This window comes from Ambystoma mexicanum, chromosome 2p (assembly GCF_040938575.1).
Source record: "Ambystoma mexicanum isolate Mex_15411 chromosome 2p, UKY_AmexF1_1, whole genome shotgun sequence".
NCBI classification, from domain to species: Eukaryota; Metazoa; Chordata; class Amphibia; order Caudata; family Ambystomatidae; genus Ambystoma; species Ambystoma mexicanum.
The window spans coordinates 61,775,700-61,803,167 of record NC_090923.1 but is presented as its reverse complement, the minus strand read 5'-3'; the positions used below and the strand labels follow the sequence as shown (position 1 = coordinate 61,803,167).

Here is a 27,468-nt window from a genome sequence, read left to right as displayed (position 1 = left end):
CCAGGGCTCTGTAGACAGTGAGCTTCTGGGGGAAGGAGAGGAAAGGAAGAATACCTCTAAGGAGGTGCAGCTGGTAGTGTGACTTCTTAGAGACGTCAGAGATGTGAGGGGAGAAGGAGAGTGCAGAGTCGAAGATGACCCCAAGGGTTTTAGCCTTGCAGGTGGGAGTGGGAGGAGGGCCAAGAGAGGTCGGCCAGAGAGCTGCAGGAAAGGAGGGAATGGGGGTGCCGATGAGTAGAATCTCGGTCTTACTGGCATTAAGGCAGAGGTCATTGGCGACACACCACTCCTGGATAGCAACAGACAGTCAGAGACGAGGGAAGGAGAGGAGGAGGAGGCCGAGGGTAGCCTGAAGATGAGCTGGGTATCATCCATATAGCACTGAAAGTTGGGGCAGAGAGCGGTGATGCGGTGGGCAAGGAGTGGCAGGTATTGGTTGAACAGCCAAGGAGGTGGTTAGATCCCTGGAAGACACCACAGGTAGAGAAAAAGATGTCGGAGAGGAAGGACCCAAGTTGGACCTGGGAGGGTCGGTCGGAGAGGAAAGAAGTAGCCACGCTAGCCTGACCAGTGATACCCAGGTTATCACGGAGACGGTTGAGCAGGATGGCATGGTTGACAGTGTCAAAGGCAGAAGAGAGATCAAGCAAGATAAGAACGCAAGGGGTGACTGAACAATCAAATGAGATAACCCACTGCCTTCGGACCAACCTGCATTTAATCAGTGAAATGGAGCGGGAAGACCAGAATCAAAGCAGCGACCAAGATGAATATAAATAACTATGATGGGCAGGTGCAACGTCTTGATGCCATTATATAAAACATTGACAAAATGTCAAATGATCTAAAAAAAATAGGAGAGGAAACACAGTTACTTCTTTGTGACCTCATTCTGAAGTTTTGTTATCCACAGAATTATGAAAATGATAATGAATTTGAAGGATTGGAGAACTATAACTAGATTCCTTCCGCTGTTACATTACCTTCTATTTAAACTTAGCAAAACAAACAAAACATATTTTCAGTTCATAAAATATCGTTTGTCTTTCCCCTAGACGTTAAAAGAAAAACGCAAGGGATGTTAGAGTCGAGGTTGGTGAGCAGGTCTTCACGGATGTTCCATATGAAGAGTACAAAGTGCCTGTCTCAGAAGAGCAACTACGAATCAGATTCAGTAGAAACACAAATCTAAACCAATCATTCCAGTGCCTAGAAAATGCCTTTCACATGCCTACACAAAAACCAAACTGTTGGGTTTACCAATGCTTGCATTTAACATCCAACGCCATGACACACATATTGCTTATAAATCAACTGGCTGAAGATGCACTTGTTTAAGACACTGTTATTAGAGCAGAAGCTGGTCTACAGCTGCTATTAACCTTTTACCTTTCAGAAGACTCCTTAGAAATAACATTGTTGTTCTCTTAAAAGGATAAAGTTAGCTCACAGACATCCCAGGGGTGTGTGCATAGCTCTCAACCATTTGTCTCGCAATGGCGGGTGAAATCACCCGATTTTGTTTTTGGCGGGTGAGACGCCCATTGGAATGAATGGGCGTGCAGGAGGCTTGGCGGGTGAGTCAGCGCTTTGCAAGGCGGGTGACACCCGCCAAAAGCGGGTGAGTTGAGAGCTATGTGTGTGTGCATTTGTCATGGAGGCCCTGTAGCGGGTGGGAATGCTCATAGGAACTAGATTGGCCAGGAGCTCCCAAAGAACAACCGCAGCCTAAGTGGCCATCTTAACATCAATCTCTTTGCCATCTTCACTTCCTAGGCCTTTAGTTTCGGCTTATAGGCAGCGCTTACAACATGACCTAACAGCCACAGCTGAAAAGAGGCTCTTGGGGATTGTGTTGGCGTTCCACCAGCTCCTATGTGCCAGGCCTCTGGAGCCACAGAGTCCCAGCCCACACACTGCAAAGACACTTGCAGAATGGACCTTCAGGCCTGAATGTTGGAAGTCCCACCGAGATCCACATTTCTATATGTGCTTAATAAAACTTCCCATCGCATGGATGCTTTCATTTTCATATGTAAAGTTCCCAGAAGAAAGCAAGGCTGTGGGCTCTGATCTAGTGTACGAAATATACAAATCATTAATTCAAACATTCCAGATGCAATCCGTTAATTTTGAAGAAGTACATACTTTTCTTGAGTGGTCCTTCAAGTTACATTAAATTACCTTGAGGGTTCTTTACGCTGTTGGTGCCCTCTTCATCCGCAATGCTCTCCGCCGCTGGTGCGCTAGAGTTGCAAGTAGACCTCACAACACGTTTCAGAATCCCTCTAGCCGCCGTCAGCCAAAAGTCCTCTGAAAATAAAAAAAAGAACTTCATTTAAACCACTGAATGCCTTCTGATATACAGAAGTTATATAAGCCCAGATTCATCAAGTTCTTGTGTCAATCTGCGAAACTGTCCCTCTTGAGGAGTGTCTCTCCAAATCTGACACCAAGAATGGCCGCATTTTAATTTGCTATCTTTACCATGTATTGTTGCCATTGCATCACAATAAAAAGATGCAATGTTTTATTTTACCAAAGCAAAAATGTTGATTAGCGGTTGACAGCTCCAAATAAATGTTCACACAGGCCCACACATCTGGGAATCAGTTACTTGAATGGTTCGAAAAAGTAATTGGAACCTCTTGTTTTCCACTGACGTTATATCTATGAATATCAGAGGAAGACAAGAAATTAAATTTAATTTTCAAACGGTGTGGGAATATTTTAAATAAAAGTGATACTTGGAGAGATGTTTGTGTGGTAGTCAATTCCGGATGTGGAGCCATCCGCGTCGGGTCCCTTGTGTTTGAGGGTCCTCCTGCAGACACGGGAGTACGCAGAGAGTTTCTGGGAGGCGCAAGATTGCCTGCTGAGCAAAAGAAATAAAAGGTGCTGTGAATTAAACAAGATTGGCAATAACTACATGAAGTGGATTATGAGGGAGTATTGAGAGTATGAAATTGGTTGAATAATTCTTTGAAAGAAAATATATTCCATAACTAGTATTCTGCAGGTTAGTGGTGGCAAGATGGAGAAGATTGGTCAAGAGACTTGCTGTTGAGAACGTGGAACGTTAGGCAACATTCTCAACTGCCTTCCATCCAAAACTTCGATAGCCGTAGGTCCCAGTTTAGTGAGGCTCCTCAGTGGAGCATATTTTACCTACAGAAAAAGAACAATGAAAGGAAGGACATCCTAGCATCCAAGACATCGAAATAACTGGTGAGAGAGGTCTGCGTTTTAGTAACTTGCATTTAGTTTTTATCATTGCAATTTCTGGATTCCTATAAGTAATGTTTAGAAATGAACAAAGTTTGAAGAGCGCTGTATTATAAATAATTATTTTTACTAACTTCTGTGAGAGAACTGTTGTGGAGGCTAAATCTAGGAATTGAATAGGCAGAGTTTGGTAACGTATCACATTAGCACCGTGAGAAAGCTCACCTCATAGAGCTCCGGTTCAGCGTGGTAGGCGGTGTATGTAAGCAGAGACATCTTTCTGCTAAGCGGCACAAGGACACTCACTAATAGAGTTCTGATTCAGGGCGATTGGGACGCGTGTTATGTGCACAGGGACATCTCGCTAAGCACTGCAAGGACCCTCAATTGAGTGCTGGATCAGCACGGTAGGTGCGTGTTACGTGCATGGAGGCTTCTCGTTAGGAGATGTGAGGACCACAGCATACTAAATTCCTGGAAATATTGAATTCTTTGCACGCTTTAGAAAATCTGTAGCGCACGTCTTCAGCTACATGTCTTCAACAGTGCAGAACTACAGAAAGAAAACTACGGAGTGGCAAGTGCTTTCACCGCAGAGTCGCACAGAAAGCTCAAGGAAGAACACACATTCTTCACTCCTATCACGTAATACTGTTATAGGAATCTCACAAAGTCTCAAAATCTTTGGCGAAATATTTCTTAGGTTTTGTTTATAGTTACAATAAATTCTACAGTTAAGTTGGACTCATATGAAAGGAAACTTTGTTGAACCAGAAAAGATTAACCACTTAACTGCGTAAGTGGGCAGAGCCTACAATGATTCCTTATAGGAATTCAGAATGAACATAGACGCTGTGATGTTAGATCAAATTAAAGGGGCAACAACCTTAGAGGAGCATACCATCTTGTCAGAGTTTGCAAATGAGACAAGTGGAAGACTGCCTTCAGAACTAAATTCTGATTATATGAATATCAAGTGATACCATCGGACTCTTCAATGCCCTGGTAGCTTTCCAAATTTAATAATGTACTTTGAGAAGTCCTTGATGTTTTGTAATAGTGTATATTGACAGAATTATAATTTGTTACCGAAACCAAGAACACCACCAAGGGCATGTCTGGGAAGTTCTTCAGAGATCCACAAGAGAACCAGTCTATTGCTGGACTAGAGAAAAGTGAATTTCATCTGTGGGAAGTAGAATTTTAGGGTTTAGGGTTTTATCAGTTCCCCAAATGGTCTGGTAATTTATTTATTTTATTTATTTATGCTTTTGTAATGCGCCAAAGCCCGCAGCAATTAGGGTGCAAAGAAAAGGAAACGGAAGATAGGAAGGGCAAGAGAACCACAACAAAAAAACAAGAGAATCACATTATTCAAAAAGAAGTGTTTTCAATTTTTTTCTGAAACTCAATAGATTTTCCACCAACCACAAGCGTTTAGAGAGTTCATTCCACCTCTTAGTGGCTTGCAAAGCCAAGGCTCTGGCCAGGCCTCTTGCTCTTTTACTCTGTGGTGCCAGCAAGTATGCCCCCACGCTTGACCTTGTAGTTCGCCTCGAGGAGTATCCGGCTAGACCTACTTTCAAGTACTCAGGGGCATAACCGTAAAGATATTTATGGGTCAGTGTCAACGCTTTAAACTGAATGCGTGCTTTCATCGGCAACCAATGTAGACTCCTTCTGTGTGCTGAAATAGGCTCATGCCCAGGAACATTCTTGACTATCTGCACAGCGTAATTTTGTAGCACCTGCAGGCGTCTCAGTCCGTTGGTGCAGATTCCAACCATGAGCGTGTTAAAATAATCTAGTCTGGGTGCTATAAATGCACGTACCAGTGTAGCACAGTTCGCCTCAGAGACATATGGCTCAATTAATCTCAGGAGCCTGAGGAACTATTGAGTTTTATTGGAGACATTGGTGATGTGAGCATCCAAATTCAAAGATGATTCGAATGTGACACCGAGAGTGGTAACCGTGTCCACCACATTGATGAGATGTTGCTCAATCGTGAATCCTTTATACCGACGATCCAGCTCTGGCCTGAGGTGAGCCAAAGAGCATAAGCTCAGTTTTGCTAGCATTTAGGCACATGACAGTATTCGTTATCCAATTCTGGATTTTGGTATATACCATGTCCATCCTCTCACAGTCCATTGTGTGAGAGACACTCGACTCGAAAACGAGCTGTGTGTCTTCAGCATAGTTGCTAAAGTGTACTCCTCATCCTTCCAGAAGGTCATAAAGCTGGCGACAGAACACGATGAAGAGAGAAGGAGACAGACATGCGCACGGTGGAACTCCACATTTTAGTACTTCATCAGCTGAGAAAACATTTCCCCAGACAATCCGAAAGACTCGGTTGGGTAAAAACAAGTTTATCCAAGTGATGGTTTCAGATGAGTAAATATCACCCCCTCTCATGTTCAACGGGAGTTGGTCTTGGTCGACAAGGTCGAAGGCTGCTGACAAGTCCAACAACATCAGCAGCCCCACTTTGTCTTTGTCCATAATTTGAAGCATCTCAGATTGCATATTCAACAGGGCAATTTCAGGGCCGAAACAGGCTCTAAAGCCCGACTGCTGAGGATGAAGTGCTCCAGATGTCTCCAAGAAGACCTGCAGTTGTGCCGTAGCCACCTTTTTTAGCACCTTAAGAATAAAGGGGGCATACGAAATAGGTCTAAAATTGGAATACTCTTGCAGCATGACCTTAGGTTTCTCAAGTTCCCGAAAGATTTGAAAGAGTTTCTTAGAATTGTTTTCTGCCTGTGTTATTTGTGGACGGGTGAAAGATTCAAGCGGTCAAGGATTGGCCACCCTCAATAGGGACAAAGGAGATCCAGAGGTTCTTGGGATTTACCCATTTTTATCAACGTTTCATACAAGACTTTCTGTCGGTGGTGTCACCAATTACAAGCTTGGAAAAAGGGTCAAGTTTACCTGGCCACCAGGAGAAGAAAGAGCTGTCTAGCTACTGAATTAGTGTTTCAGCACAGGCCCAATCGTGTTACATCCGGATATGGAACAACCGTTTTTAATGAAGACAATGCTTCAGATGTGGCTTTAGGGCTCTCAGGTCCTGCTTGTGGCCCATAGTCATTCATAAGATTGAAGGGTGTTTTGGCAGGGCTAAAAGTCAGAATTGGGAAATTTAATTTCAGATATGGGTTTGACATTAGCATGGAGTCATTAAGTCGATTTCTTTCTACTAAGGGTAATGTTAGAATCCCAAGCCAAGATGGAGGGTCAGAGAACTAATTTGATTAGTAGAAAGAACAATGCTTTGGAATGTGTTTGGGCCATCTAACTGCCTTTCATCCAAATTAAGTTAGTGACAGGTCCAGTTAATTAGAGATCTGAAGACAATCTACTGAAGAAAGAAGACTTTAGCAGCTAGCAGATGTCGGGAGTACAGAAGTCCTAAGGTGGGAGCGCCCCAGTGTGAGAGTAAAAAGTGTTATTTTGAACTTTGGAAACAAGACAGTAATTCAGCAGCCGCGTACCCAGTTAAGCCAGTAAAGACTAGTTGAACCTTTGAAAAAACACCAATCTACAGCAGAAAGAGAAACAGACTTCATTTGTTTGTGCTTAGATCAAGTGTGAGTCTGCTATTTAATTCCGTTTCTGAATTGAAATTGTAGAAAGTGGGGTAAGCGTTCAGAAAGCAGGGGGAAGTCTGATTGATTTGAAGTTGCTGCAGCGTCCCCACAGAGACTGTAAACATTGCTGTGGAGCAAATCGTTGATCTCCAGAGCCGAACTCCAGTGGGAGTCCGTCAGCTGGACGCTTCGTTCCTGTTGCGCTGTTAAGAAAGGAAGAAGGCAATGAATATGGCAAGGGAAATGTGCACGGAATCGCACAGTGAACAACTTTGAATCTAACAACGTGCATACAATACCCAAGACTCGTGTATACTAAAACCCAGGAGTGCAAATAGAGTGAAACAATAATACCAATATATGAAAAGGGATGTGGGGTAAGCACTTAGAACCTCCTTATGACTGAAAGGAAAGTCGGCAAACTCCTTACCCACTATGCTATTACAGATACTGACAGCGCTAAACCCACGTAGAGGGCAAGCAAGGACAGGATCTGTGCGCTGACACTCTGGATGATACTGAATAAGGAACTTAGAAACAGTACTCACGAGGACCGGAAAGACCACTTGAATGTCAGTAAACCCACGAACCCCGTTGATCGAACAGGGACCCAGAAGGCTATAACATCAATGGGTGGAGGATAACTAAATACATAAGACCCAAGTCAAGGAGCAAGTAGGAATTGTGATTATAGAATAGTGAGGAAAACAAAAGGCATTCACACAGGGACTAGTTATAACAGCACCCCACACCTAATAATCAAATGGGAAATAAATGCAGAAGTGCAATGAAAAACATGGAATGGATCCCAATAGAAAGTAAGGATCAGGAGCAGGGAAAATGATATCACAAAAGGAAATATTTCCCACCCATCCAAGGAGAAAAGGCAGGAAGCTAAATCTAAAAAGGGAAAGACTAATGCATCAAGTTTTTCAGTAGCAAAGGACAGCATCAAAGAAACAGAGAACACTGGCAAACCGGGCTGCATCAAAGGGTAAAGCACAGAGAAAGGCTGCCTGCAGACAGAGGAAGACAGAAAGGGAAATCCAGAAAGCAGAAATCAATTAAGCACATGAATCCGAAATCCAGGGCTGAGGAACAAGAAACAGGAACTAGGAACGAGGCACAAAAGCTAGGAACAAGGAACAAGGGACCAGTCACAACAGGAACACTGCAACAATGACCAGCGCTGGACTGAAGCAAACTGAGGCTTTTAAAGCTGCTTAACGAGCACACCCCTCAGGTGTGCCGCCTGCTGCACCTGTAGCCACAGGTGTTGTCTATCCTCCACCCAACCTTGTCCTGCAAGGGAGGAGGTGAAGCAGTGAGCCAGGCATTCTGGGAAGCATAGTCATTTGATTAAAGTAGCATGCTGGCTGCCAAAAACCTGGAATGGATCCGGAAGGGAAGTAACTTGGAAAATAAGGTTTTATGGCTCCCAATTCATCACAACACTGAAGCATAAGGTTCAGAGGAAATGTCCAGTAGGGAATAAACCCCAAAACATGCCCCCAAGTGGCGGGAACGGGAGCGAAGGGAGCGAGCCGTGACAGTATACCCCCTCCCACGGCCGACTCCAGGCGATCGTCACCCGCACAAAACATCTTCCTTCTATGACAGGAGCGCTTTGTCTTCGGAGGTGGCACTGACGGAAACGATGACCCGCGGGCAAAAGCAGAAGGACTGGAATGAATAGAATCAGGCCGCAGTCTAGAAGAGCCATAGGCAGGTTTTCGGTGAGGAAGAGACTCATGGGTCAAAGAAAGGCATGAAGGACTTGCAGGACCCGAAGCAGAGTTGGAAGGTCCAGGAAGCTCAGACAGTGGGAGCGAACACTCATACATCATTGAGGAGGGAGGCAGGCTGGTGCAACATGCTTTAGACAATGGTAGATGCTCTGGTAGCCCCCCTGCCGAGAGCGGACACACAGGAGGTGAGAAAATAGCAGGTTTCAGGAAATGTTCATGTTCAGAAAAAGAAGGTGGCGGCCGAGGTAGAGGTTCGGATCTTCTCCCGTCATCCATCTGGGTAAAGGCCTGTGGTTGAGGGTGACCAAGGTTCGACTGCATCTGTTCCACGCCTTGGGGGCCTGGAAGTCCAATGGGTTGTGCGAGGCTGGCACTCCTGGTGTCAGTCATGTAGCCACCTTCTTGCACGTGGGATACAACCGCAGGGACGTTTGGCATACCGATAGGAGTGATAGACGCAGTACTTGGTACATCAGGCACACTCGCAGCAGGAGCAATAACAGGCACATCTTGAACTGCAGCAGTCATACCCTTCCTTTGGCTACTTGCACCCGACTAGTGCTGCAGCTGGGGGGCCGTGCCCGTCCCCTCCCTCAGGCTCATGTGGGATCCGGCAACAAGAAAGCTGTCAAGCGGCTGATCCAAACCGGCCCCGAAATGCGAACCGCTATCCTGGTCGGCTACTTGTTCGGTGACTGGGCCATGGCGGATGGTATCCGTCTCCCTCTCGTAAAACTCCAGGCAGGTCCAACGGCCTCGCATGTAAGGCCCTCCCGAGTCGTGATCCAGCTTGATGTTTCTGAAGAGAGAGCTGGCAGAAGTCTCAGACTGAGATTTTGCATATTCGGGAGGCGCTAATGCTACAGTCAAGCAGTTGGGAGAATCAACTTGTGTAAAAGGCAGGCATTCTGGTGATCCCCCTGAAGCATAAGAAGGGCAGGCTGGGCGTTCATCCGTAATAAATGGTTGGGATTCAGGAGGTAACTCTGAAGTAGAAGAATATGCAACATGATCAGACAGAGTAGACAGGTGCACCTCCGATATTGGCAGCGAGGCTGAGCAGGATACAGGTCTCTCATGAACTGAAGCCAAACTAGCAGTAGGCTCAGGGACTGAAGACATGCACTCAGGATGTGCTACCGGAGGCTCCATGGCTGAAGGATAATCCGCTGGATGAGTCACTGTAGCTGAAAACAGGCATGCCAGAGGAAATTCGGAGGCTGAGGGCATGCAAGCTGGAGCCGTCTCGTTAGGTGAAGACAAACTTGTCAAGGTCTTTGGCTCTGACCACGTACATGGTGAAGGCTCTTGAGTGACTGGCAGACATAGCAATTGTTCATTGATTGAAGACACGTATGTCAACGATGACTGCAGAGCCGTGGACTGGATAATCGAAGAGTCAATAGTTGTAGGAGGACAGACTGAAGTCCCAGAAGTCGACAGACACATTTGTGGCTCAGGAATGGAAAGCACCTTTAGGGCGGTTGACTCCTTGGCACCAGTAACCAAAGACTGAGCTGTACCCCTGCCGTCCCTCTCCTTAGTGGATGACACAGAGTCTCTTCCTTTGTAGAAGTCAAAATCAACCAGAGGAATCACCATAGTAAAGTCTCTGTTAATCAGGATTTTGTCAAATGTCCATTCCTCTGTCTTAGCTTCTGAAAGTGGCATATTAACAATCAACAGTTCAGGAATCGCCTGCCGGGTCTTTGGTTCAGTATACTGTGGAATGAGTCCATCAAAACAAGAATTATGTACTGTCTTTGACTGTTCGTTGTGACAAAAATTGGCAGAAGGAAGAGCGAACACAAAGGTAGCATCGTTTTCCACATCAGCTTGAATGTCTACTTCAGTCTCAGCAGCTAGATCAAGGGCAGAACCTAAGCCTACAGTAGTGACTGATTCTGTGTATGCAACCATTGTGGATTGTGTTTGGAAATCAGAAGCATGTATGTGTTCAAGCTCAGAATTATGACAAACTGCTACACAGGAAATCTTAAGTAAAGGAGTGGCTTGTAAATCTTCAGCTGACAGCAATTCCTGACAAACGGTAGAACAATTGTCAGAACCTGTGCCCTGAATAAGTGCTGTGCTAGAAAAAGGACTTTCACTCCCAATAGATTTTACATATTGACAAGTATCATGACCTACAAAAACCTCCGCACTCAGGGACTGAACAGTATTCACTTCATCAACGGATAAAGTTTGAGGTGTATTCAGAAAAGACTGTAAGGTTTTATTCTCCTCTAGTAAAGTAATGTATTCTTGTTTTAACTCCTCAAGTTCAGCTTTTAGCATGCCCCGCCTTAACTGTACATCCCTATCAGTAGGCACAGGGGAAGGCATGGTGGCATCAGGGTTGGATCCTGCCCTAGCCATACGGGTGTGCACTGATTGTACATTGTCATTTGCTGCTTGCAGGTTTTGTGATCTATACTCTCTCTTACCGACTTGGTCTGTGTTACCCTTAAGCAGACTACTGACATCAGACCTCTTGACATTAGGGGCTACAGTAAGTACTTGTGCAGAGGAGTAAGCAGTAGACTGAGGGCTGAAAACAGAAGATATGCAAGGATCCCCTCCATTCTTTATGTTTGAATCATGAAACTGTTCAATCTGAGATAAAGCACAACCGAAATCATGGGGTTCAACAACAGAGGTACTCGTGTGTAATAAATCTAGCAGTGTGTTGTTTTCCGCTGCTAAGGCTTGTGCGGACATAGAATCTGGATCAAAATTAAAGACAGAACTAGGATCAGGCAATGAACGATGGGCCATCCTGTGGGAAAAATACTTTGCACGTAAATACCCATTCGTGACAAGGAGTTCATTTAAGTCAGAATCAGTGATTTGATTGTCACAGGTAAACGTAAGGGAAGCTTTCTGTACAAACTTTTTAGTGGCCTTGTTGCCTTTATTTCTTAAACTGGCCATATTCAAACGGGAATAACGGCTGGTCATTCTGTTAAGAAAGGAAGAAGGCAATGAATATGGCAAGGGAAATGTGCACGGAATCGCACAGTGAACAACTTTGAATCTAACAACGTGCATACAATACCCAAGACTCGTGTATACTAAAACCCAGGAGTGCAAATAGAGTGAAACAATAATACCAATATATGAAAAGGGATGTGGGATAAGCACTTAGAACCTCCTTATGACTGAAAGGAAAGTCGGCAAACTCCTTACCCACTATGCTATTACAGATACTGACAGCGCTAAGCCCACATAGAGGGCAAGCAAGGACAGGATCTGTGAGCTGACACTCTGGATGATACTGAATAAGGAACTTAGAAACTGTACTCACGAGGACCGGAAAGACCACTTGAATGTCAGTAAACCCACGAACCCCGTTGATCGAACAGGGACCCAGAAGGCTATAACATCAATGGGTGGAGGATAACTAAATACATAAGACCCAAGTCAAGGAGCAAGTAGGAATTGTGATTATAGAATAGTGAGGAAAACAAAAGGCATTCACACAGGGACTAGTTACAACAGCGCCCCACACCTAATAATCAATGGGAAATAAATGCAGAAGTGCAATGAAAAACATGGAATGGATCCCAATAGAAAGTAAGGATCAGGGAAAATGATATCACAAAAGGAAACCTTTCCCACCCATCCAAGGAGAAAAGGCAGGAAGCTAAATCTAAAAAGGGAAAGACTAATGCATCAAGTTTTTCAGTAGCAAAGGACAGCATCAAAGAAACAGAGAACACTGGCAAACTGGGCTGCATCAAAGGGTAAAGCACAGAGAAAGGCTGCCTGCAGACAGAGGAAGACAGAAAGGGAAATCCAGAAAGCAGAAATCAATTAAGCACATGAATCCGAAATCCAGGGCTGAGGAACAAGAAACAGGAACTAGGAACGAGGCACAGAAGCTAGGAACAAGGAACAAGGGACCAGTCACAACAGGAACACTGCAACAATGACCAGCGCTGGACTGAAGCAAACTGAGGCTTTTAAAGCTGCTTAACGAGCACGCCCCTCAGGTGTGCCGCCTGCTGCACCTGCAGCCACAGGTGTTGTCTATCCTCCACCCAACCTTGTCCTGCAAGGGAGGAGGTGAAGCAGTGAGCCAGGCATTCTGGGAAGCATAGTCATTTGATTAAAGTAGCATGCTGGCTGCCAAAAACCTGGAATGGATCCGGAAGGGAAGTAACTTGGAAAATAAGGTTTTAGCGCTCCCAATTCATCACAACACTGTAGCATAAGGTTCAGAGGAAATGCCCCCAAGTGGCGGGAACGGGAGCGAAGGGAGCGAGCTGTGACATGCGCACACAATTAGCAGAGTGCGTGCATTGCTATTGAAACGTTAACATAGAAGGGTTGACTGAAGGGGAATGTCGCGCAAGAGGAGGTGCTTGCGTGAGTTCCAAAGAAACTGATTGCGCATTCTCGAAAGTTAACTCTGTGTTGCCTGCATGTGTGAAGGAAGTCAAATGGCCCTCGCTGCATCTCAGCGCGCATGCGCGAAGAAGGAAATGCATTCAACTCTTGATTGCCTGCAAGTTGGAAGGAGAAAAAACAAGAGTGCAGAAGCAATCCTCATGTCCCAGTGTTTGATTCCTCGTTAAAGAAGTTATAAGTCAACTTCCTGCAGCAAAGTAATGTACAGCTAAAAGAAAAGGAAAAAAGCTTTTGATTTAAAAAAACAAACAGAAAAAGGAACACGATATGTTTAAAAAATGGAGCATTCAAGTGAATAATTAGTTTTGCAGTTAGAGATAGTTAGTATAGGGAGTAGTGAGATTATTGTCAAAGCAACCAAAAGCAAAAGTGTGAAAAATGGTTTAAAGTCTCTCAGCACAAAGCAGAGGCATACAGGCAAAAGGGGATGCAAGTGGGGAAAAGGTAAGGGTGAAGGTAACTAAGATAGTAACAATGACTTAAGAGAAAGTAATACTGCACTGATGTGGTTCCCTACTGCAGATTTCCAGGGACCAGAAGTGGGAAGAGTCTGTCGTTTATTATTTCATCCACTTTAACTTTCTCTTCCCTGGAGTTGCAGACTCAGCTGTAGAACCGAGGGTTGAGTTGGGAATGTCCGGAGAGGGTCTGTGGGATCAGCAGCTTCTGCGGATTAGAGCAAGCCGAACCGGACAGAGGCCTTCCTATCCTTGAGTCACCCAGTCACGGGCCAGATACATCCCATAGCCTTTTAGTCACACATTCTCTGCAGCAGAGATTAATCATACATTCTTTTTTTATTTTATTTTATATGGTTTACAAAAGAAAACCTTTCAAAACAATTACATTCTCAGGGATTTAGTAGCAATAAAATCAGCTTTTCAGGAGTGGAGGCACTATTTACTAGGAGCAATGGATACAGTGATAGTATTGACAGACCACAGAAACCTGATGTTTTTAAGATCAGCAAGAACCATGACGCCCTATGTTAGGCAAGAATTGATGTAGTAACCCTGTGGGAGAAAACACAACCCTTGTCCTCTTGGTATTAGGTAGCTCACTTATTGGTATAGGCCTGTACTACACACGTTGGTAGTGCAACTGGGTTTATAGTTATCATGTCGAAAAAATAACGTCGAACAACAAAAATGTCGAAAACAAATGTCGAAAACAAAAATGTCAAAAATATATACATATAATTGAAAAAGTCAATTTTTCGAAAAATAAATGTCGAAAAAAAAATTGAAAACAATATCTATATCCGAATGTAAAACGTCAACACTAGTACCATTTAATAGGGGGGGTTTCCCCCCCAAACCCCTGTCACCCTACAACACCCACCAGGACCCCCTCCACCCCGACCTCTCATACACGACACAAAAGGATAAAAAGGGTTAAACTCGTAGGTGACAACCACGAGTAAAGAACCTTGCAAAGGTACCACAAACCCAATAACGGTTGTGGAAAACAGTCATTACCTGACAGAACCTCACTAGAGAACATACTGAAGGAAATCGATTGAAGTTGATTCTAACTAAAACAGGTAATTTTGTCACAACTAAACATTAAGGTCTCTTACAATATAATAGTATATGACAGGAAGGGTAAAATACGTTATTTTCGCGTTTATATGTAACAGAAAAGCTAAAACAGTTTATTTTCTCGTTTATTTTAGAATAAACAATGGAGAAGAAAGTGGAATCCATCACCACACAAAAAGGCAGAAAACAGTTAGTTTTAAATGGATACGTGTTCTATAAAGAGTCCGAAGCAAAAGATTGCACTTACTGGAAGTGCGTAGAGTACGCCAAAAGTAAATGCAGCGCACAAGTTATTACTGAGGCTTCAGATGTAAAGAGAAAAAATGAACACAATCATTTACCTGATCAGACCAATATTATTATTAAAAAAACAATATCCGAACTAAAACGAAAAGCCTTGGACAGTCAGGGTGAAACTAGTGGATCAGTACTTTCCGGTATGTGTGATAAATTGCCCTCTCATATATCAGCTCAGTTACCAGCGGAGAAATTAATGCAAAGAACAATAAACCGTACAAAACAGCAGAAGGAAAATCTACCACCGGCGCCAATGCTATTTAATGAAATAACAATCCCAGATGTTTTTAAAATAACCGCCAAAGGAGATAATTTCCACCATGCCACACTGGAGGTAAACAACGAAAAAATATTGACATTTTCTACTGCTGCTAATTTTCAACATCTAAATAGGAGTCAACATTGGCAAAGTGACGCAACGTTTAAAGTGTGCCCGCAACCATTTCACCAGTTTTTTACCGTACATAGGACAATAAATGACAAAATCATTCCACTTGTATATATTTTAATGCCGAGAAAAAGTGAGGAAACATATAAAATCATTTTCGACAAAATCAAAGAGACTATACCTGATTCTAAACCGACTACAATAATCATGGACTACGAAATGGCGCAAATTAAGGGTTTTCAATCAGTGTACAAAGAAACAAGGGTTCAGGGGTGCTTTTTTCATTTTACGCAAAGTATATGGCGAAAATTACAGAAATTAGGATTAAGCAGTAAATATACAGAGGACAGTTGTTACCAATACAACATTAAAAAACTGTTTGCATTAGCTTTTGTACAGGAGAATCATGTTATTGAATTTTACGAACATTTAATTGAGAGTGAATACTACAAAGATCATGAAGCAGAAAATACAGATTTATTAGACTATGTTGAAACCACTTGGATCGGACAATTAACTCGAAGTGGAACGCGGCGCAGACCAAAATACCCTGTACACTTGTGGAACTGCTACCAGGCTACATTAGAAAGTAAACCACGCACCAATAATAGATTAGAGGGATGGCATAGTAGACTAAACAAAAATTTCAATACAAAGAATCCTAATTTATGGCGTTTTTTGAAGGACTTGCAAATGGAAGAACAACACCAGGAATTTAGAATATCCCAAACAATTTCATTAGCAAACCAAGAACCAAAACATAAAAAATACAGGGATTACGAAAATAAACTGGAACAAATAATACGAGATTTTAACGAACACAATAAAGACACATTCTTGAATTCGGTTGCATTTAATTTGAAATGTTAAATAAAAGTACAGTGGAATTTAACTTAAGAAAAAAAATAAAATGTACGTTTCGTGGAAATCTGCTATCCAGTGTGGCACGGGAGAAGTACATCCAAAAAAACCAACCTGAAGCTCAATAAATCAGAGTCTGCAACAACGATCCATGTAAATATCCACAAAAAACCAAGTAAAAACAATCCAGGAAGGAAAAATATACGGAACTGCAAAACGAACCCATAAGTAAAGAAAATCCACAATGATCCGGAAGAAAAAATATGAAAAAGGCACTTAATCCAATGGAAAAAAACCTGCCTGGTTCAAAAAAATCAATGAAAAAAAAAAAAATCCATAAAATCAAGAGCACGAAGTAACGGAGACGCGAACGCTAGGAAAACGGTTTACAAATGGACTTTAAAAATGGCGCTCACGTTAACGTAAGGGGACGTAACGTGCGTAGGAAAACAAAAACAAACATTATATATATATATATATATATATATATATATATATATATATAGTTATATGAATGTTTCTAATCCTCTAACACCATCTACAGGACAAAAAGTATAATGCACATTCAAGTTAAAAGCATACATGTTATTGAATGTTATATACTTATTAATATATTTAGTTTACAATTGAAAAAACTATTACTTCATATATATATTAAATAAAATAATATTATATTAGAAATTGTGTTTATATTTCTAAAATAAAAAAGCATATTTTAAATATAACACTTGTATTAGTGCATTATTTACATGATTGTATTACTTACCATATATAATTCATTGCTTATAAAATATAGAAAAATTTGACATTTTTATAGAAAAATTCGACATTTTTATTTTCGACATTTATTTTTTTCGACTAAATATTTTAGACATTTTTGTTTTCGACTATATTGAATTCGACATTGATCAAGCAGGGTAAATGTGAGCTGTAGAGCTGTAGCAATTAAATCCACAAATACAAGTAGCCAAGTAACATTTACACTCAAAGTTTTTTGTTAAAATAATGATTTATTTATTTAACGGTCGTTTTTAAATAAGCATTCTTAAAAAAGGGCAATATATGTAGCAATCAAATACACTTTAAAATACTTTTCCAGAATCAACACAAATCTAGTTAGATACTCTTTAGAGATGCTTCGTACGCACTTCCTACACCCTGAGGTGACTTCACTAACTAGGAAAATAATTGCATATATATATCGCTTTTAAACTTTGTAGATTATGAAGTTCGCAGAAAGGAAAGGTAAAAGGTTAAACAGGTTCTCAGAGCATGTGAGCACTTTAAATCTTCCAATGAAGTCTAGATAAAATCCTTTCCCTGCAATATTAGCTCAAAACCAATGTATCAGCTATGAGGGACAGTAAGTACCAAAGTCAAGTGGAATAGAAGAGTCTGCAGGGAGCCAGGACAGCCACAGTCAATTGGAGCAAAGTCTATGGAGCTGAGGCACTTCTTAGATAGTAAAAGTCTTGCACAAAGTTAGATAGTTTGTTGTAGGAAAATCACTGTAGGGTCACAAGCTGTTACACTTGTGAAGGGTAGAGCTGAGATCAACTCTAAAAAGCAGCTACTGCAAGTCTCAACTGAGAAGAGCAAACTACAGACACTGAGGTAAGTACCCCAAGTCAGAACAGTACCTTTGGTTAGAAGAGAGTGGTCCAGCTGGCTTCTGTCTGGTTGCAGCGATGCAGAACCTGTGTTCCTGGGCCTCAGTCATGGGGACAAGAAGGAGGATGTCTGTGGACTCTTATGGCAACAATTAGAAGGTCGGTGGCAGCTATGTTTTTTTTTCGTATCAGCAGCACTTCACGGTTTCAGCGCTTGGTAAACGGCACCACCGCAGATCTTGGATACAGAGTGGGATTCCTTCACTCCTTCAGTCCTGCACTCTGGTGAGGTGACTCGAGCTTTGGTCGTCCGGCTTCTGGAGGGTGCTGGGTAGACTCCTGGAGCTTCTGGCCAGATCACAGGTGTTGCACTCGACCACGGAATTCTCAACCCCTAGCACTCAGTTCCTGCGGCAGAAAAGACATACAGCCAGTCGGGGAAAGTCGTCCCTTCCAGAGCTTCTCTTGTCGATCAGAAAAAAGAATTTCAGCACAGCAGCAGGTCTTCACCGGGAAGTTCAACAGTCCAGGAGGAAGCAGCAAGCTTCGTTCATGGTTTCTTTGTTGGGTTGTTCCTCCCGGTGGTCGACTCGGTCTTCAGTCCCAAAACCCTTGCCTTTTAAACAGGTTTCTCCCATTCATGCACAGCCTAGCCATCACTCAAACAGCAGGGTGGGTGTCTTGCAAGGACAGCTAGCCAGCCAATCAGGACTGAGTGCATTCAGGCATTCCTAAAGAAAAAGGACAGGGGAGTTTCGGGAACCTCCCTCACTTCTTGCCCTTCCAGACACACTGGAGCCAGAGGCGGGTTTCAGTACTGAGGCCTGCCAAAGGTAAAATGAACAAAGGGCTCAAACCTGGTTTGGCGCGCAGAGTAAAAGCCAAGAAAGACCTCACAAACAGAAAATGGCAAAAAAAGAAGACCGGGGCCATTCTGACAAAATGGTCACCGATGGGTGCTATACTGCAGCTGAGCATTCAGCCTGCGGTAGAAAAGCACAATGGTAGGAAAATTAAACCACTGCCACCAGCCATTTAAAGTAGTGAGGGTAACATAAAAAATGTTACATGAGTAAGTAAGTAAAGGGGCTACTAAGTAACCCCCCAACACTCCACAGAAGAGAAGATGGTGTGTGCTGGACCTACAAAGAGAAAGGGTAAGTAAAGTCAATTTCACTTTGCTATTCTTGGGAACAGTAGGTCTCACAATAAAAGGTATTTAAACCTTATGTGAAATCTAAAGGATTTCTCTTTGACACTGCACTGATGGTGCTGTGTGTCACCATACAAACAGTAGATGCCTATGGAGTTTGTCAGACTCCATAAACAGAGGGAACACATAATCCAAAAAAGGTCAAAACACATGAGATAGTGAGAAAAAGGGCTCACTCAATCCAGGGTTAAAATTAAAAAGTCCAGCAAAAGAGCTGGGGGTCTCTAAGGTTGAAGGGAATTAGCACTGAAATGAGAATTCTCCCTAACCCCCTGACAAATGCGGTGGTCGATATTCTTTGCTGAATTTGACTTTGTGATACATTTTAAACAAGAAAGTCATAATGGGAAGGTGGGCCCCCTATTTAGGTGTGTGCATGGAAGTTACAAGAAGAACATTTTTTTGCAATAGGCGGAACAGACCAAACTATAAATCTAGATTTGGAGATTCGTCAGAGTATGGCATCAGAACAAACAAGAATGAGGGCGAGAGAAGTTCTCATTGGACACATTTAGGATGAGCTTCCTTATACATATTCAAGACTTTAGGGCCTCATTACGAGCACGGCGGTTGCTATCAGGAACCCGCGAGCAGAACTCGTAATGCGGCGGGACGGTATGAATGGTGCAGGTGCTTTACCGGCACCGTTCATACCGTCACCGCCAACGTTATAATGAGGCCCTTTATCTCCCTACTGAAGGTCTACGTGAAAAGGCTTTGAAACAGTGCAATGACTCTCAGTTGGCGGGTCATCCAGGGTATAGGAAGACACTACAGTTGTAAGGTGAAATTTTGGGTGGGAATGTGTGAAAACCTGTGAGACATGTGTACTAGATAAAAGCGGGGATGAAGCAGGCATGGTTGCTAACTCCACTAGCAATTCCCCCAAGACCGTGGCATACAGTGCTAATGGATTTCATTGTGGAACTGCCTAGAGATGAGGTTTGTACAGCGATCTTGGTGGTGGATGTGTTGGCCAAAGCCGGGCATTTTATTCGAGTTAAGGAGCCCGTAAATGCACCCAGTTTTGCTCAGGTATTCCTACAACATGCATGGTGTTTTCATGGGTTATTAGATCAAGTAGCATCTGATAGAGGGCCCCAGTTTGTTTGTAAAGTACTAGGAATGGAGGCCCGGTTGTCATCTGGTTATCACCCTCAGACTAATGGGTAAACCAAGAGAGTGAACCAAGAATTGGAGAAGTATCTCAGATGCTATTTAAAGGCTGGAGAATGCTGGGTGGATTTGTTATGGTTGGCCGAATTCTGTTACAATAACATAACCAAGGACTCAGCCATAATGTCCCCTTCCTTTTATAATTTAGGATATCATCTTCGTTTTTTACGTGAACCCATGGTAGTCGATAACCAGGTACCCGCTGTAAGTAAGAAATTGGAGATACTGAAAGAGAATCTAAACAGGCAACAACAAAGCAAAGAGTCCTACAAGAAATATGCATACAGGTTGGGATGCCCTGCACCAAATTACCAAGAAGGGGAGTTAGTTTGCACTTCCACAAAGAATCTCCGGTTGAAGGGGAGAAATAAATGCAGTCTGTGTTTTATAGGACCATTTCAAATTGAGGGCGTTAGCAATTCTGTAGCTGTGAAATTAAGATGGCTAAATAGCTTAAACGTTCATCCAACCTTTCCTGTTAGCCTTTTAAATCCTTGTTCAAATGAGACTAGATTTGGGAGAAGCTCCTGTCGCAATCTTTACCGAGGATCAAGAGGAAATATGAGGTATAAGTGATTATATATTCCAGGATTCTAGGAAGGGTAAGATATTTGGTAAATTAGAATGGTTATGGACCAGGGAGAAATGTTGGGATGTAGAAGAGGATGTACATGACCCTCAGCGTCTGGCAAGGTTTCACCTAAAAAATATTAATAAAACTGGGCCTGAGAGAGGGCCTTACAAAAGGGGTACTGTCAGGTACCTTAGTGTTACAGGTCCTATTGCAGGCAAGGGTGGTAAGAAGAGAGTATTTGAGATGTGTGAGTTGGGAGGGAACTCCAGATCCAGAAGCAGAAGGAGTGAGATCAGACAACATTTCTTTTTTTTAATCCACTTCCGTTCCCGATTTGTTTTGTATTCAACAGACTAGTTCCAGATAGGACCATTGGGAGGGGTTGTGGGCTCTCAACTCCCGCAAGAACAGTTCACTGGGATTTGATAATCTGGTGGTAGATTGTCTTTTATTTAAAAAAGAATTTCAACCCGTTACTTCAAGGGTAGGATTCCAGCACTACCGTTAATCATGAATACGGTCTAGGTATCATGTCTTGCACGCCTTCTTTACCTGCACATGTATATCATTTACACTTTTCAATCTTTAAGCTTATATAACAATTTACTGTCTTTCCTTTCCCAACTTAAGAGAGGAGCCCCAAGATCAAGCACTGATCTCCAAACAGAAACAAGACACTACGAGAAATGAACATTTGGAGGGACTGCCTTTTTATATCTGATAGCCAACGTAAGGAACTCGATCCTTAAGGAAATAAGAACGATGGAAGACCACCTCACTTTCAGATAATCACTAAAACCTAGCTTTTCAACTTGCCAGATAAAGACTGACCACCCATTTAACAACCAACCCATGAACGGACCATTCAACCCATACAATCCCTGCTTCTACATACCATTAACTGGAAACCGGAAACCCGAAACAGGAACAACAAGGGAAAAACTAAGAATGGAAAACAATAACATAACTACAAATAACAAGAGATCACCCAAAAACCACTAACCATTTCTACTCTTCCACACAACGCACACTCCTCACCTACAACACACGCCCAGAGGATTAGTGAATAAACCCACCAAAACACGCAAACTGCACATCTCTGTAACCCAGCTAATAAACCCAATACCTTCAGACAACAAACAAGTCAAAACATTGGACACTGCCCTTCCGGACACAACAAGCCATGTTTAGCTATTTTTATGGTCGTTTGTTAAGCAAAATAGGAATTTGTTCTAACTGTATCCACCAGGTGCAACTTTAAACCACACTATTAGATTCCTCGTAAAAGGTTACCACTGTTAGATCCCTTCCTATAGCAGACAGACAGGCAAACTTTCAAAAATATATATTAGAAGATAATAATGACATTATAATAATACTGCCTGAGAAAATGATGCATTTCCTCAATGGGGTCCAATGATTGAAGAGTCCCCAGGACTCATAAGCATGCAGTGCTTCCACTGGAAGGAGTAGGACATGCTGCCAAACTCCTAATGAGGCTCATAGTCTATTTCATTAAATAGGTCTGTCTCTCCTGCAGTTGATGAACCCAATGGACTCAGGGGTGAGAAAGCCACACAATTACCTTTCTCTCAGATAGAGTTAATTGAGTTTTCAGCTCAGCAGGTGCGTGACCGATAATCAATTAGCTTAAAAGAGAAAGCTGCCTGCTTCAAACGGAATTTAGACAACAAAAAAGTGAAGGATGTAAAAGTTGTGGAAAGAAAAGCTCTATTTACAGTTTACTGTAACCTGCCCTGTAAAAAAAGCCTTGTAATCATTGAATTTCTGTTGCTGTTCTCTGAAACTGGCACTGTGAGTTCTGGACTCCTGGGTTATTCATCGAATTTTCCCTCAGAGGTCCCCTGGCTACTGAAGTGGTGGGGTGTTGCAGTCCCTCTTCACTAGGGTTTGTGATGGAATTCCACTGGGGAAAGTCCTGCACTGTTCCTTCCTTCCTGGGTCTTATGGGTCTCAAACCTGCAATTGGAGCTCATGAGGGGGTCTCCTCTGATGTCCTCTGGGGTTGGTTGGCCTTTCTCTTCAACTTTGGGGTAGAATGGAGAATGACCTGCCTTTTCCCCATAACCGCGATTTTTCCTAGACTTTGCTCCATTTTATTATATGGGGAACTTGTCTGACTATTAAAAGGTACATCCCCTGACCCTGGCATTTTTATTGGGTACCCCTGGGGTCCCTGCAGTTCTCACTTAAAGGCTACAATATTAGCTGATGCCACTGGGCCATTATGTGTTTTAAAATCATTGCACTACTCTCCTGCCTGTGGAAATGTAGTAAGTTGCAATGAATAACTGCTGGTTATCGTGTATCCATGTATTTCCTGTGTAGTGGGACTATTTTGGTCTGGCATTGTTAGCCTAAAGCCAATCCGACTTTTAGCAGCCCTCTGGTGCTGGAGGATATTCGCTAACCCCTTTCTCTCCCTCTAGGTGCTATAGAGATTGTTACCTGTATGTGACCTTTCTTTGTCTATATACTAGAGGTTGTGGGGTTATTGTGGTTGCCCATGCATTGGAACATGTGGGTTCTTATCATGAAAGTGTAAATGTACTTCATCACTATCTGGGGTCCACGTTGTGTTCCCCACCTCTTAACCGTATATGAACTTGTCTTACCGCCAGGTACCGAGTATGAGTTTAGTTTGAGTGGGAAGGGTCTGTCTAGCGCCTTTTACTGTTTATATACATACACTATATCTTACTATTGTATTTATCCCAAAGTACTTATTTGACCTCATAGTTACTCTGTCTAATTTTATAATAAAGTATATTATTTTCAGTATACCTGTGTTGTTTATCTCACAGTAACTAATGGGACTGATTAACCTCACTGCCAGCCTACCTCCCCCCTTACGCTCTAGTGAAGCCTGGCAGCTGCAACATTGCTACAATGAGTGCATCCGGTCCATCTTTTGGTTGGAACCCCTTGCCTTGTTGTTAAAATAGATGTTTTACGTCCCGCACCCGAAGCCTCTGGAGAAATGTTCCTTACAGTAAGGCTAACTGCATATTCTGACTGCTAGCTTTAAGACACAAGGATCTGTTCCCTAGGCAGTCAATCAGGTAGCCTTTATTATTTAAAACATATAAAGCGCAAACTAAGGCCCAAAGGCGTCTAGGTGCTTTAAGGATAGATCAGGATATGTACTATTCCATGTGATCCTGTCTAATAAACACAAGTGGTAATCTGTCAATAGACAAAAAAAGACACAGTTGGATCGTTGGATGCATGGCTTGTTTTGATTATACACTGACCCGGAGCCTCGAATGTACAATACCACAAAAAATTCAAAAGGGAAATAGAGTTAATCATCTACAGACAGGGAATAAAAAAGGTAGATTCATTAATTATCAAAGCTGTCTGATGAGCCCACAAAGTAACCCTGTGCCACTTCTGCAGTTCATTAGTAGGTTTACCCATATTCACAGAATCCATTCTTGCACAATGTGAGTAACCGTAATGACGGCCCAACGACGCGTCGCCAAGCTGAAAGCGCTGTCACAGAAATCACGGTCTGCTTTCTATGATGATAGCCGCGCGGAGGCAGGAAGAGGATTGTGCCACCGTGGAGAAACAGCAACAGAGAGCGTGGGGTAAGTAGGTATGGGGGCACACAGAGGAGTAAAGGAGACCCGGGAGCGGGTGAAGGCAATTCCCCCACTGAGTGCGGGGGGTTGTAAGGGAGAGTGGATTTGAGGTTCGAGCCCCATATTAAGGCGGTAGGAAATGGAGAAATGAACTGAATTGCTTAAACCGATTCAGTGAAAAAGGGGAATGAGGTAGTGTTGAGGGCGGTTGTTGAGTTGGGTACGGCAGAGGGTAGTGGGGGTGGATTCAATGAGTCATGCTTTGGGGGTTTGCACTTAAAGACCGAAAAAAAGACCAAATGCACAATTAGTGTGCATTCGGCCTGGTTGAAAAGACAGAATCCCAAAATACTGATTAAGGGGAGAGAGGGTTGCGGGGGTGTCCCCTGCTTCCCGAGTTCAGTATTATTGGCTTCGGGGGTCGCTGAGGTGTCCCCCGCATACATTACACATGCGTGGTGTGGGACAAAAAAAAAACAAAACAAAAAAGATTGTGTCACAAAATGTGAACAAGTGGTTTAATTCGATCTTTAGTTACTCGATTTTATAACGGACATCCATGCTTTGGCACGAAGACATAGACCCCTTCAATAGCCTGCATTTGGAAAAACTGAATGACAGCATCAGAGGGACAGTGGAAGAAGATGTTGATGCTGTGGAGTGATGTGGGTCACCAATGCCTGCATAGCATTGGTGTAGAGCGGTGAGGTAGATGGCAAAAGGACTCGCTTATATTTATCAATCCAAGAGTATGAGCTACATCTCCTCACACTTATATCATTCGAGTTTGTACTACACTAGGCATCAAAAAGCCTTAAAATCAAAATCCTAACCAGAAGAATGATTTAATAGTTTTGAAAAAATAAAGGAGGGGGTGCACTCCCACACCTCCTTTCTTCAACCTATGTGATTGCTCCAAATGAATTTGCCCTGGGCAAAGGAGAAGCTAGTTTACTCTAACCACAGGTGCTTAGGCATTATTTGGACTATTCAAGCCTACCTGAGTGTGCCATTTCTAAAAATCAAAGCAATAGAAAAAGAACACTGGAGCAACAGATTACACACAGTCAGAAACACCGCCTCACTGATACCACAATGTCAGCACTATACCTTACCAATGAAGGCTCGCTTCTCATCTATGGCCCCTAACCGATAGCAGCGAGGGAAGAAGGTGTCCGGATCGGCCACATCGAACCAGTGCAGATTCCTCAGGTTAAGGCACAGTCCGACCTAGAGTAATGAATACGACATGACTTTGAGTAACATATTCCAATCGGTATGCACAGAAATTAGAAACAGAATTCTCTTTTCAGCAGTAGTGGACTCTGGCACCCCCACTGACGGCTCCTGCCTCATGTTCAGGCCTTACTTGCAGTTGGTGAATTTGTAAAGTGGAGGGGCATAAATGTGTTCCCTAATTAGGAGCTAGGGGGCAAAGGGAGTGAGTCCAATCTCACTGAGGTGTTCTTAGGCTCCCAGGGCAATTTCCAGCAAAAGGGTGCATGTTTGAAAATAGACCAAAAGCCATATCATTTACAACAAGCTCTGTATGAGAACACATTCAATATTTAAATACTTCAGATACCAAACTGCACTGGCCCATGCCATGAGAACATTTCCCCTGCTCTGCCACATGCTGTCCTCGCTGCCACAACTTATTTATTTAATGACTAGTGGAACACGGGCTAAAGTGCGTAAAGAAAGACGGCGTAAATATATTATGTGGTCGATTTTAACGTAATTTATGTTAATAGAAAAAAAGGTTTTGAAATGACCTTGCTCCTTTTACGTGGAGGAGTAGTAACCTCAAACAAAATCTCACAGAATCTGTTGAAAGTTCAACATAGTACATACGTCCAATTGTTGTATCTGTTCCTCATTGTCTTGGATTCCACTTACGGTTTGAACTCAAATATATAATGTTGAGGGATGTCAGAGTGATGCAATTCACGTGCAGCATGACTCGAAGTACACATGCGATCATAAAATAAAGTAAATTGAAGTGAAATAATGTTTACAACATGCATGAAGAATATTATTGATATAATACATACCAGGAATTACAATGAATAATTACATAATACATAAGTACATAAAAAAGTAATTGATTTTGTTGGAGAAATAGTGCTGAATTTCTGTTTATATGTTATTTTTTTAAATGTATATCTTTTCTTAGTGTATGTAACTTGAAGTATGTTGTTAAAGTGGTATCCCTGTTGTGGGCCTTTTTTGCAGCTAATTGTATGTTATCATTGTCAAAATACACATTTTATTCACCTGAAAGATGAACTTGAAGTATTATTGTTGTGTACGTAAGGCAACAGCTCCCTTTAGCAGTGATAACAGGCGACGAGGCCAGGATGGCTTCAGACAAACATACCTCTGCCCTTTTATTATATAGTATGATAGTATGATAGCTTGTAAGGCACCTATGTGGCCAAATTGTTACTACAAAGAGGCATGTTGACACGGGAGAGTGAAAGGATAAGAGGTAGAATGAGAAATGTAGAGTAAAAAGAAAGAAGTGTGGGCTTAGGATAAGGTGAAATAAGGACTCTTGAGCGTGAAGTTGAAACAGAGGTAGTTCTGTTCTAGGAGCATTTGTAGGGGCAAGTTGTTCCAGATGGTGGGACCCTTCCACTAAAGCGATTCTTGGTGAATTATGGAGTTCAGTGAAGCGCAGAATTCAATAACCTTAGCAGAGGCTTCAGTGTAGTTGGGAAGGTATGCTGAATGCAGAGCCTTGTGAATAAATCACAAAGTTATGAATTTTATCCTTGAGGCAATGGAGTGCCAGCTCAGGTTGGCTGAGCCTGTAGGGTTTGATCTTGGGGATTAACATTAAAAAAATCTGCCCATTTTATTTTGGTTGAACTGTAGCTTGCTAATGGGTAAACTGGGTGGCCAATGGGAGAATGATAAGTGAAGCGTGATCAGTTTCAGCCTATGGGCTTTCCCTTCTGGGCTTTTTCAAGGTAATATAATGATGCTTTTATTCAAAAACCTGAACTAGACCAATTCAAGGTGTAGCAACATGATATGTTGGATTTGAACTGAGTTATAACCCATTAGTAGGTTCAATCCAACATGCTGCCACCCCATGTCTGCTTGTATAGTTGTCCTATTGCATATTAGTTCAGCAATCTGCCTTTCTTAAGCACTCATTGTGCGGGTTATTAGTCTCATGAAAATATGCCACTATTTCTGCAATACAC

General features: G+C 42.6%; 1 protein-coding gene across 1 annotated transcript in view; it reads right to left on the bottom strand.

Moving 5' to 3' along the window:
- Nucleotides 1–27,468, bottom strand: part of LOC138567708 (tubulin tyrosine ligase 3-like) — a 673,617-nt gene that overhangs the window by 116,598 nt on the left and 529,551 nt on the right. The window contains exons 13-14 of the mRNA XM_069646178.1: nucleotides 25,369–25,483; nucleotides 2,185–2,313 (exon numbers count right to left, since the gene is read on the bottom strand). Of these exons, the coding sequence (XP_069502279.1) occupies nucleotides 2,185–2,313; nucleotides 25,369–25,483 (244 nt within the window). The remainder of the gene's footprint in view (nucleotides 1–2,184; nucleotides 2,314–25,368; nucleotides 25,484–27,468) is intronic.